The sequence below is a fragment of the Lepus europaeus genome, chromosome 9 (genome assembly GCF_033115175.1).
Source record: "Lepus europaeus isolate LE1 chromosome 9, mLepTim1.pri, whole genome shotgun sequence".
NCBI lineage: Eukaryota > Metazoa > Chordata > Mammalia > Lagomorpha > Leporidae > Lepus > Lepus europaeus.
In genome coordinates, this window is record NC_084835.1 from 14,405,775 (window position 1) to 14,417,015 (window position 11,241).

Genomic DNA, 11,241 nt, shown 5'->3' on the forward strand with positions numbered 1-11,241 from the left:
TCCAACTTGGCCCAACCAGGAAGGGCCCCACTTCTGGGCAGCAGGTGGTCATCCTGTGATCCATAAGGCCTCGACATTCTGACACCAGCTGAAGACGAAACGGGTGAGGGGACAGCCAGAGCAGGTAGAACCCTCTAGGACAGCAAGGTGACAAGGAAGAAACCTCCAGAGCTGCCTAAGCTCCCTGCAGCCCTCGAGGGTCTGGGCAGGGTCCTCCCCCCCCCCCCCCCCACACACACACAGCAAAGGGCACAGGGCTGTGTGGTGTTGGACACAGCTACGTGCGAGCCATCAGCACGGGTGCCCGCGGTGTCAGTGTGAGTGGGGGACATTGACGGCGGGACGGTGTAGCGGCTGCCCCACCCACTGAGGGAGTCAGTGTGACAAGTGTCAGAATGTCCAGGCACAGAGGGGAACAGAGCAGAGTAACATTGAATTGTGATCCATCGGGGGCGAGACGCTGGCTTCGAACCAATGTGTGTGTGATGGAAACAGGCTCGCAGCTACTGAGCTCCACGGCCTCCAGCCACCCATCTCCGTGCTAGAGTTCCAAAACCTCCAGCCTTACCAAAATTCTGGCATTTTCCCCATGGAAGCTGACATCAGTCACTAAGGGGACATTCAGTTTCTCCCAGGGGACTCCCAGGGCTGGCTGTCTCCCCAAAGCCAGCAGGTCAGGCGGCCCTCATCACCTCCTGGCCCAGCATACACACACGTCCACACACACATCCACACACGTACACACAAATCCTCAGCCCAAGGCGGAGGCCCAGCAGGGCCCAGGCTTGGCCGAGCTGGTTTGGGCTTTAAGCCCTGGCTGGGGTCAGGTTGTCACAGTGCCCCCTCTCTGCATGTACCCCTCGGAGCTGTGGGAACCCAGGCTGGGATCATATCTGCTCTTCGTAACCACCTGGCTTTCTTTTTTACAAGATTTTATTTATTTATTTGAGGGGCAGAGTCACAGATAGAGGGAGGAGAGACAGAGAGGTCTTCCATACGCTGGTTCACTCCCCAGATGGCTGCAACGGCCAGAGCTGCGCCGATCTGAAGCCAGGAGCCGGGAGCTTCTTCTAGGTCTCTGATGTGGATGCAGGGGCCCAAGCACTTGGGCCATCTTCTACTGCTTTCCCAGGCCATTAGCAGGGAGCTGGATCGGAAGAGGAGCAGCTGGGACTTGAACCAGTGCCCATATGGGATACTGGCACTGCAGGCAGAGGCTTAGCCCACTACGCCACTGTGTTGGGGCCCCACCTGGCTTGCTTACACCATCTGGTGGTAGGGGGATGTGAGGCTCAGAGACTCAGTGAGTTGCTGGAGATCGGGTGGCCCCACACCCTCCACGCCAAGAGAACGGCACAAGGAAGTGGAGACACACCAAAAATGTCAGAAAGTAACAAAACATTTATTTCAAACACATGCCCGTCCCCATCCTATCAGACCTGCCCAGCGCGGCAGCATGGGCTCTGCTGACACCAGGGAGGCCCAGCAGCTTGCCAGACAGCAAGCGTGAGCCACGTGGGGACAGGTGAGCCTGTCCTGTCTGGCACCATGGAAGGAGGCTCACGCTGGCCCCTGGATGGGAAGAGGGGGGAGCCTTGCCTACAGGGCTGGTCCTGCCCTGCGTGCAGCCAAGGAGAGGCCTCTCTCCTGGCCCAGGACTGTCCTGGTGGGGGTGGGGTGGGCGGAGCCCTGGGTAGGCTATGTGTCTACATTCTGTTCCCTGCACAGAGGCAGAGCTGATCCATAAAGTGGCGTCACGGGGCCTTAAAAAAAAAAAAAAAAAAAAAAAGCTCCCTACGCAGAACCTGCCCACCCCGGAGTGCCTAGGGGAGGTGCCCGTCAGCTGGCACAGGTAGAGGCAAACGCACAGCTGTATGGCTGGCTGCCCAAAGCAGGTTGCACCCAAACCAGGCGTGACCTGTGACCAGGTGGGCTGCCAACCAGCCAAGCGTGGGTGCAGGGCTTCTGCGGGGCCCCAGCACCGGCAGCACCAGCGCCTCCTGAGCCGTGTTGGGAACGCACCTCCAAGCAGCTGCCTTGGCGCAGGTGCACCGGCAGGCTGGGGGGAGGGGAGGCGGCCCCGCGCTAGTGCAGCCGCAGGTAGGCGGGCACAGAATAGTTGAAGAGCAGGAAGTCCATCTTGTAGAGGTCGAAGAGGCGCCGCTGGTAGAAGGGGCTGATGTCCTGGAAGAGGCGCGCCGCGTAGTCGCGCGCTGCGGCCGCCGCTCGCGGCCGTGGCGGCGCGGGGAAGTGCAGGCCCGGCGCCCCGGCCAGGCCCAGCACGAAGGCCGCGTCCTCGGCCAGGGTCTCAAACTTGCCCACCACGTCGTAGCGCAGGCGGCACGGGTGGCAGAGCGCGTGCGCGCGCTCCCAGTGCTCATTGAAGGGCTCTCCGCGGCGCGTGCGCGGGTCCAGCAGGTAGGCCAGGAACTCGGCGAAGCGCACGTCGTGGCCGCGGGCCAGCGCCTCGGGTTGGGCCCCGGGACGCAGGCGGCGTATGATGCGCGTGCCGTAGCGGCGCTGGAAGGCCTCGCTGTAGGGCCGCGCGAACTTGTTGCGGTAGGCGGACGCCAGGCGCTCGAAGGGCTCGCGCACGAACAGGAAGGCCAGGTAGGTGCGCAGGCGCCGGTTGATCTCTGCCGGGCCGAAGTCGGCCAGCGAGGGCAGGCGGCCGGGCGCGTGCGCCTCGTGCGCCGGGATGGCGCGCGGGTCCCCGCGGGCGCGGCCGCTGAGCGCCAGCAGCACGCGCTTCCAGTTGGTGCAGGCCACCTTGGGCACGTAGCAGTAGAGCAGGCCGTGCGCGTCGTCCACCAGCACGTGGCGCAGGTCCTCGGGCCGCAGCAGGCGCTGGCGGCGTGAGTGGCGGCTGCAGGCGCGGCGCAGCAGGTCGCGCCGCTGCCGGTGCGCCTCGGCCAGGGGCGAGCGCGGGCCCTGCGGGCGACAGAGGACAGGGGACGGGACCTTGAGGGCTGGGTTGGCGGCTGGGGTGCCAGCCTTCCCTGCCCCGGAAACTTGGCTTGACCAAAGAGGCTGAAACTGGTCTCCAGACGGCTTTGGCCGGAGAGGAGGGGCCGGCTTCAGAGGCCGGGCCGCCAGGCAGACACAGGCTCTTCTAAGTGCCATCAGACGCCCCGCGTCCGTGGCTGATCCTGGCAGCCAGCTACGGTGAGACTAACAGGCATCTGCTCTGCTCTCTACAGGGCCCACGGCCAGCAAGGCACAGCCTCCCGGCTGGCAACTGAAGGGTGTGACCCCTTGGGCGCACCCCCTGCTCTGTCGCTACTTCAGGTCTCAACTTTTCTCAGAGTCTGCCATCCCCCATCTAAACGAGGACCCTCTTGGCTACAGCTCCTGTTACACCTGTGCGTCCCCTTTAGCACATGGGTCAGTGCGTGGCAGTGCAGGTGATGGGGCGATGGCTCCGCCCACACACACACTGCAAGGGACCGCCAGCTCCGTTCGGCAGGAACCCAGCCCATCTGTGGCCCCTGGATCTCCCTGGCCTGAGCAGACCGCAGGCAGTAGGTGCCCAGTACACACTGTCTGAACAAGTGCCTGTGTGTGTGCCTGTGTGCGGGGGCCCAGGGCGTGGGGCTCCTGCTAGAGTACAGCTGGTCCCCGGCTGTAGATGCTTTGAGGTGAGCGACGCTCCTGCAGTGGATACCGTATGTGGATTCTGGGCGTTCTCCTAGGCCGGTGGTGAGCAGTCCGATCCCCTGAGCCCCCGAGCCACGAGGAGACACAGGCAGTGTGCAGGGCGGCTGGGGTGGCCGGTGTGCTGCACCAGGCAGGACGAGTACATTTTTGATTTAATATTTTCAACATGGATGGGTGATCAGGCCGTCCTTCCATGGTACTGGGAAGAGTGTCTGTACGGGGTGTGTGTGGGGGGCAGGGCAGTGTGTGGTCTCATCAGGGCCTCAGCAGACACTGGGTGTGGGGCTAGCAAGCTGTGGTCCGTGTGGTTGAAAATCTGGGGGTGGGGGGTAGGAGGTGCCATGCACCTTTTCCTGTTGGAGCACGCACTGAAATTTGGAGCCCCCGCCCTGGACTGTGTGGACTCCCCGAGGGTAGGCACGGGGTCTGGTTCACTCAGTCACACTGCAACACGAGGCACACTGCTGCACGGTGTGGCCTCACACTGCCGTGGGTCGGGTGCAGATGCGCATGCAGGTGGCTGGAGACCCGGGCCTCTTACCTCACCCCTGAGACTTGCCCCTGGCATTGCCCTCTGCACAGAGCCTGCAGCTGGGAAAGCCCCACGGGGCCCGCGGCGGCAGGTTAGCACTGGGGCTGTTGGTTCCCGTGGCCGGGGGAGTGGGGCCATCCCTGGGGTCCCTTGTCCACTTACCTGGTCCAGGTCGTGGAGCATTTGCAAGGGACTCCTCCTCCTCCCACTGAGCCAGCCGGAGCCCAGGGGCCTGCTCTCAAATGCTGTGGGGGATGGGAGAGAGGTGTCAGGGCAGGATCGGGGGATGGAGCATGGAGCTGGGCACTTGGCCACCTCCTGGGGCCAAGCCTTCTGTGACCGCCTGGCTCCGAGGGGTTGATGGAGTGGGGAAGGCACTAACGGGGCCTGAGGTCCCAGCACTGGGACCCACCCCTGGACCCCACCTGGGGGTCTCTGCGAGACCTATGGCTGACTTCTTGGCAGCTGCACAAGCCCCAGGAACATGGCTGTCGTCATGAAATGAGGTGACAGGTGACCTCCGCCATGTCAGGCAGTTCCTCAAAGCATGGACAGGCCCGGCCTGGGGGCTGGCACGGCCATTGCCTCCTGCCGAAGGACAGCAGCCGTCCCCTCGGCCAGGCCTGCACCACACCACGCTGGGAGGCAGTGCGTACTGTCTGCCCTTTCACCCATGAGAAGCGTCTCTCTGGCTGTCACCCAGTGCCAGCTCTGCTGCGGGCCGGGGCTGGGGACTGAGAAAATGCCAGTGCCTGTGGACAAGGCCCAGGGAGAGGCGCCACCCCCATCACGACCCTGAGGCACCCAGCCTTCCGGAAACACCCGCCCTGCCGAGGGCTGCTCCTTCCTGGCCAGAACGCAGCCTGCAAGAACGTGGGCCCCGTAACAGACCCCCTCCCCCCAGGACCTGTGGGCGGAGAGGGAGAGGAGCGGGCACCAGAGAGGCCCAGAATAGCTGTGGCCAGTGATTACAGGGCCCGGGCCGCCTCTGTCCAGCCGCGCCCTGCCCACTGCATGGGTGGAGGAGCCCTGGGATCTGCGGGGTGGGCAGGCTGGCCATGGAGGGGGAGACGTGAGGGGAGGAGCGCTGGGAACGAGGCCACCTTGGAGATTCCTGGGCCCAGGACAGCTCAAGGCGGCCGTGGGGGAGCCACACGGCGTCTTCCTGCACAGAGCAGGGGCTGGGGAGAGAAGGCTATGGAGAGCAGTCAGCAGGGCAGAGAACGAGGTGGAAGGGCAGGGGCTGTGGCTGGGAGAAAGGGAAACTGAGGCAGAGCCAGGGAGGCCTGATGAGCAGGCAGAGGGGCTCTGAGAGCCCCCAGCAAGCCAGCCACAGGTGAAGGGGCACGAGCCGCCAGCAGTCTGGGAGAGCTGGAGGGTGGGCAGCCATGCCCATGGTCCAGCCCCAGCCTCATAGGCAGGCCACGGTCCCCTGCACAGGGCGCCAGTGTGAGGGCCACCCCAACACCCCAAGGTGTCCACTGCAGTGTGGGCTAGAAGCTTTTGGGTGAACAAGGGGGTGCAGGAAGTGTCTGCGGCCCAGTGGGGCCCTCGGGATTCTGGGTTTGGGGGGTAGGCCGATGGGCGGTGCTGTCAGGTGGGCAGCATTGTTCTCCCCATTTCACAGATAGGGAAACCGAGGGCAGAGAGGCAGAGCCGCTCGCCCAAGGCCCCACAGCGTATTTGCTGTGCTGGAATGGGATGTAAGCCCAGGCGCCGCAGGCCTGCCTGTGTCTGCTTCCTGGCTGTGCCGTCCTGCACATGGCCCCTGTCTGTCCCCAGCACCCCCAGGCCGGTTGTTTCCATTATGGTGCAAGGAGGCCACCCTGGCCACATGAAGGGACCTCCAGCTGCGATCGGCCCTGTCCCCGCACGCCCACTCCCGCCCACAGAAGGACTCGTGTCCTCTTCCAGGGGGAGGGGGGGGTGGGGCATGGGTGACCTCTTGCGGGGACGTTCTGCTGAGCAGAGGCTGTGCCACGCGGCTCCTGGTTAATAAGTTGCCGCTGCTCAGAGCAGGCGAAACCATACTGACCCCATGGGGGACCGTCCGCTGGGGTCTGCCCTGCCCCATGCCTGCCCCCACAGGGCTCCTGGGGGTGACCTGTGTGCCCCCGACTCAGGCTGTCCCTGTGGGGGACAAGGAACACAGGGGACAAGCCCTTCACCAGGAAAAACCAGTCCAGGCTATCTGGAATGGAGCCTGGTCCGCCCCGGTCATTCTTGGGTGCACTGCCATCAGCTTGGCCCCCACAATGGTCAGGCCGCTGCTCCCACTGCCCCCCCACGCAGCCAGCCCTGGGCAGGCCCCATCGGCGATCCCGGGACAGCCGCAGGAGCTTCCCCTGAGTCTCCTGTTCCTGCCCGGCCCACCCAGGCGAGCCCAGGACTCCCGAGGCTCCGCACATGCTCCCAGGAATTCCGGGTTCCTCCCCAGGCCCCTCCCCGTGTCCTGGCTCACCGACCCGGAGGCCTTCCCACCAATCACAGAACACAAGGAGCGGGCTCCGTCCTCATGGCCAGTGCACCAGCCGCCGCCTCGGCCTGGGGAGCTCTCCTGGGACCAGGAAGTGGCGGGGAGGCGGAGGGAGGGGGTCAGGTCTCAGTTCCAGCGTCCCCCCCTGCAGAGAGGGCCCCTGGATCAGCTGCAAACCTGCAAACAGGATCTCCCCCACCTCTCCTTTTCCTTGACCCGTGGCACTTGCTCTGGCTAACATGTTGTGGCTCGTGTGTGAGTCGAACGGCCTGGGAGGTCAGCTCTATCGGAAGGGGCTAGGGACAGCACCCCAACTTCTAGGGTGAGTGCCATCTTATACCACATCTCCGACTTCCCTCTCCCCCTCCCTCCCAAGGACTCTGAGCTCCACGCACAGCACATTCCGGAACACACCAGCCTATTCCACCCCCCCTCTGCTTTCGTCTGTGCCGTTCCTTCTGCCCGCGATTTCCTTTCCATATTTTCCCTGTGGGAAAGCTCCTAGGCAGCCGTTAAAGCCCACCCTGAATGCCCCTGCCCTAGAAAGTGGAAAGAATAAGGCGTTGGCATTTAGCCTGGGCTCTAAATCCTGGCCCCACGTGTCCTGTCTCTTGATCTTAGTTTCCACAGCCAAAGGTGGGCTTGTGAGCGCCGCCCCTGCTGGGGCATCCATCCCGCCTGCCAGCCCTCTTCATCTGTAACTGGCTGGCCGTGCCTCTGAGCTCTGGGCGCTCCAGCCGTACCCGGAATGCACAGCGGTGTGGGAGTGGCCACCGGCAGCCACGCCCCCTTCTGCCAACTCGACTTCCCTGCAGGAGAGGCACAGTGCGTGCAGCTGTGCTCTGTGCTTGGGTACAGGCTGAGCGTGCACGGCAGGGGCTGGCGTAAGGTGGCCGTGTTGAGGCGGGGTCGGGGGACTGTGGCGACACCACCCTCGGGAGGGCCCCTCCAGGGCAGGCTTAGCTCCCGGGGCAGTGGCACCAGCCTGACCCTCCCCGGTCTCCTCCTCCCCACATGTGAGCTCTTCCACGGGTGCCGCTTACGCCCCCTGTCTGCCTTGCTTTCTATAAAGGACCCAGCCCCTGGGGGATTTTGCTGTGACAATGCAAAACGCACTAAGACCCATTCAGTCCGTGAGGTTCTGATGGACATCCCCTCGTACGGGCGCTGGCAGAGGGCATGTGACCCAGGCCTGCCCAATCAGAGCACCGCACCCCTCTGCCATAGTAGGTGGTTCAGCGACAGGCACCACGTGACCCAGTCCAGGCCAATGAGCTCTATTCTTGGGACTCTGATTGCATCGGTAAAAGAGCCCACTGTTTGGCTGGGGTCGCTGAGGTGAAGCTGTTGGGGGCATGGCTGGGAGACCAGCACCATAGAGGAACGGCAGGCCTAGGGCCAGGGATGGGCCGTGAGCCTCTGGAAACAGCCATGCCTGAAGGCACAGATATCCCTTTCTGGCTTCGGCGTGTCTGTGGCTGGGTCTGTGCTCGCTGAGATGGCTCCGGGTTCCGGTCCCTCCCTTGGGGGTGAGTGAGCCGGGTCCAGGGCTGGGGAAGGAGTCCAGGGCTTACAGCCCAGGGCCCGGGGCTAAGCCGAGCAAGCGGGCAGAGAGGACCTACTGCTGGGGCCCGCGGTGCAGGAGAGAGGGCAGCTGCCGGCGGCCGTCTCCCGGCTCAGGCCTCCTCCGGCGGGCCGGCAGGAACCCAGCCTCTGCACTGGAGGAGTCTGTCGCCACGCCTGCCCGGGAGCCTCTCAGCTCCAAGGCCAAGTGCCTTGGCCACGACCACCTGGCTCCCTGGGAGTCACTGCGTTCATTCTGTGCGGAGCCAGAACACCAGTGTCTCATGAAAAGCTGGAGATGCCCGCGGGGCTGGTGGTGTCTCCGTGGTCCCCCCCCAACCCCGCTGTCCTCTCCTGCCCACTGCAGAGGCGCCGGGCCCACCCTGGCAGGTGCTGTGGTGCTAGGGACCAGAGGAGGGAGATGGAGAGTGGAGAGAGGGGAGGGCGCTTCCTGGATGCATCCCTGCACCCCTGCACACCACCCTTGCACAGGAGCTGGCTTCCAGGGGAAGAGGGGAGGCAGCAGTCCAGCTGGGAAGGTAGGGAGCTGGTGGTCTCTGCAGGGAACAGGCCCTTCCCCCCTCCACCCAGCTCCCTTCTCCGCCCCCAACTCCAGCTCCGAGCACCTAGGCTGTGGGTGGGCAGAGGGTACAGAGCTGAGATTTGGGTTTCTGACAATAGCAGTTGGGCAGGAGGTTAAGTGTCATCGCCTGTCTCCCAGCCCCCTGGACCCCTCTTCCCAGGTTTTGCAGGGGGTGGGGGGAGGTCAGAGGAACAAAGGCTGGGGGGTGAGCGGCACCTGGGTTTGTTTCTCTTCTCTTGAAGCTGGGTGGAGGAGGTGGCTGGAGGTGTCCCGCAGAGATGCGGGGACAGCCAGACCTGCGGTGTGTGGACAGTCCCCCGAGCCTGCCCGGTGCTCTGCGGACACTCCCTGCGGCTCAGTGAGCCACCGCCCCCTCTCTCTCAGACCCACGAGCCAGGGGGCCCTGCCCTGTGCCCTGTGCCCGGGACTGGGTAAACATCCCTCTACAGAATGACTGGGTGGACAGAGATTGTGCCGGCCACAGACACTGGGGCCACACCCAGGACTGGACCAGGGGATACTGGCTCAGCTGGGCCGCGAGGAGCACCTGCTTACAGCCGGCTCAGGCTAGGGTCGGCAGGGGCTGGAAGGAGTGACCCCAGCCCCCTCCTAGGGGCATCGGGAAGGAAGCTCCGACACAGGGGAAGGTGTGGTGGCCCCACCCTGGGCCAGAGGCGGTGGGCAGTGGGCAGTGACGGGGGGAGGGAAAGAGGGAGGTGGGGAGTCAGGGGATGAGGACGCTCAGCACTGGGCATTTCTTGCTGTCCTCGATCCAGCAGCCCTGCAAGCAAAGACTGGGCACCCTTGTAGAGGGGCCCCCGAGGCCAGGGAAGGGGGGGCCAAATCCAGGCAGGTAGGGCCAGGCAAGCGGCCCTGCGTCCAGCAGCCTGCCTGCTGCTGATCCCTCCATGGGCTCCCCCCACTGCCCTGGCTCCCGCTCACCCGGGGGCGTGGTTACGTGGGCGCGAGGACCCGGTCTGTCCTAAGGATGCAAGGGTCAGACTCAGCCCACCCTGAGGGTGAGGAGGGCAGTGGTCACTTCCCCCGCCCCCTTACACACAGGAAGGGCCCCCGCCAGGGCACGCCCACCCCAGGGGGCTTGTGTAGCCAACACTTAGCCGTCCACACCAGCCTCTCGCCCGCCCTGGCCATGGGACGGGGGAGAGGCTCTGAGGAGAGACAGAGTGAAGACTGAGCGCACGCCGGGTCGGGAGCGGGCAGGCGGCCTGGCAGTCCACTAAGCCGTGAGCAGTGCCAAAGATGGACCCCCTGCGGGGGACCTGGGAGCCTCAAGCCGCCCCTCCCACTCGCGCCTACTTGCAAACCACGTAGTGAGGGTAGAGAGGCTGTCTTCCGATTGGCCAAATGGCCCCAGCTACCCACAAGCGACCCTGGTGTCGGACCCAGGCCGCGGCGCCCGAATGGGCACCTCTGCGTTGGGAGACGTCCCGAGGGGGAGCAGACCCTTGCGGGTGGGCTGGGGCATCGACAGCCCTCAAGGGTCGTGAGCGCCCCGCGCGCCACCTGAAGTCCCCGCGCAGAAGGAGGAGCAGGTGTCGCCGTCGGGGCCCAGCCAGCACTCACCTGGGCGCAGGGCGCGGGGCGCCACGCACAGGAGCAGGAGCACGGCGCCCAGGCACGCGGCCGCCAGCGTGCGCCGTGGGCAGCGCCGTCCCATGCTGTGCGGGCAGCCAGCGGGGGTGCAGTCCCAGGAGACTGGCCCGGGGCGGCGGGGCCGGGCCCCAGGACCCGCCCTGGGGCTGGCTCTGCCCGCCCAGTCCCTCCCAGCGGTCGGCTCGTACCAAGCCAGGCGCAGGGGTGGAGACAGGGTGGCCGGCCCCAGTCCCTCAAATCCCTGTAATCCACGGGCCTTGGGCCTGGCCCTCTCACGCCCACGCCCGACAGAGGGGGGCGTGGTCAGGCAGTGCGGGGAGGGGCAGGGCAGGAGCCTTGGTGCCTAGGGAGGCGCTGCCCCCTGGAGGCTCCCTGGGTGTGTCGTCCACCCAAGGCCAAGAAGGCAGGTCACAGAGGCCGGCTGGGGGAGCAGACCCCTCCCGGGCAGTGCCTCCTTATGTTCCAGGGGCCCCCAGACTGGCCTGGGGCGAGCCCCGGCGCCCATTGGTGCAGCCCCTGTCTCACCCCGCCCCGGCCCCCTCCCTGTCCCCAGGCCCAAGGGAAACCCCTGCCATTCTCCAGGGCCACTCTGTCGCCTGGCTTCCCTCCTGTGCCTCCAGGTCCTGCCCGAGTCCCAGGTCACGGGGGGGGGGGGGGGGGGGGACTCAGGGACCCCCAGGCATCGGGGCTGTTGTCCTGCTTGGTCCCCCACAGTTGCCCCCCAGCACCAGGGGAGGACCCAGGACTTGGGGGGAGGGGGCTGGGAGGGCCAGTGGGGTTAGGGCCGAGCAAAGTCCACCTCTGAAAGATAAACAC

The 11,241-nt window shown here is 65.4% G+C and overlaps 1 protein-coding gene across 1 annotated transcript; it reads right to left on the minus strand.

The window, feature by feature from the left end:
• Positions 1-1,383: 1,383 nt before the first annotated feature.
• Positions 1,384-10,491, minus strand: CHST13 (carbohydrate sulfotransferase 13). Its single transcript, XM_062200098.1, has 3 exons — positions 10,396-10,491; positions 4,352-4,434; positions 1,384-2,931 (listed from the first exon to the last, which is right to left on the minus strand). The coding sequence occupies exons 1-3, from the start codon at positions 10,487-10,489 to the stop codon at positions 2,086-2,088; spliced, it is 1,023 nt and encodes a 340-aa protein (XP_062056082.1). The 5' UTR covers positions 10,490-10,491; the 3' UTR covers positions 1,384-2,085.
• Between the last annotated feature and the right edge of the window lie 750 nt (positions 10,492-11,241).

Bases quoted from the DNA above. Each gene is read 5' to 3' on its own strand.
- CHST13 (XM_062200098.1), bottom strand. From the start codon at position 10,489: ATGGGACGGCGCTGCCCACGGCGCACGCTGGCGGCCGCGTGCCTGGGC. The intron at 4,435-10,395 runs GTGAGTGCTGGC...CATCCCCCACAG, and splicing joins GCCCCGCGCCCTGCGCCCAG to CATTTGAGAGCAGGCCCCTG. The intron at 2,932-4,351 runs GTAAGTGGACAA...TGTCGCCCGCAG, and splicing joins TGCTCCACGACCTGGACCAG to GGCCCGCGCTCGCCCCTGGC.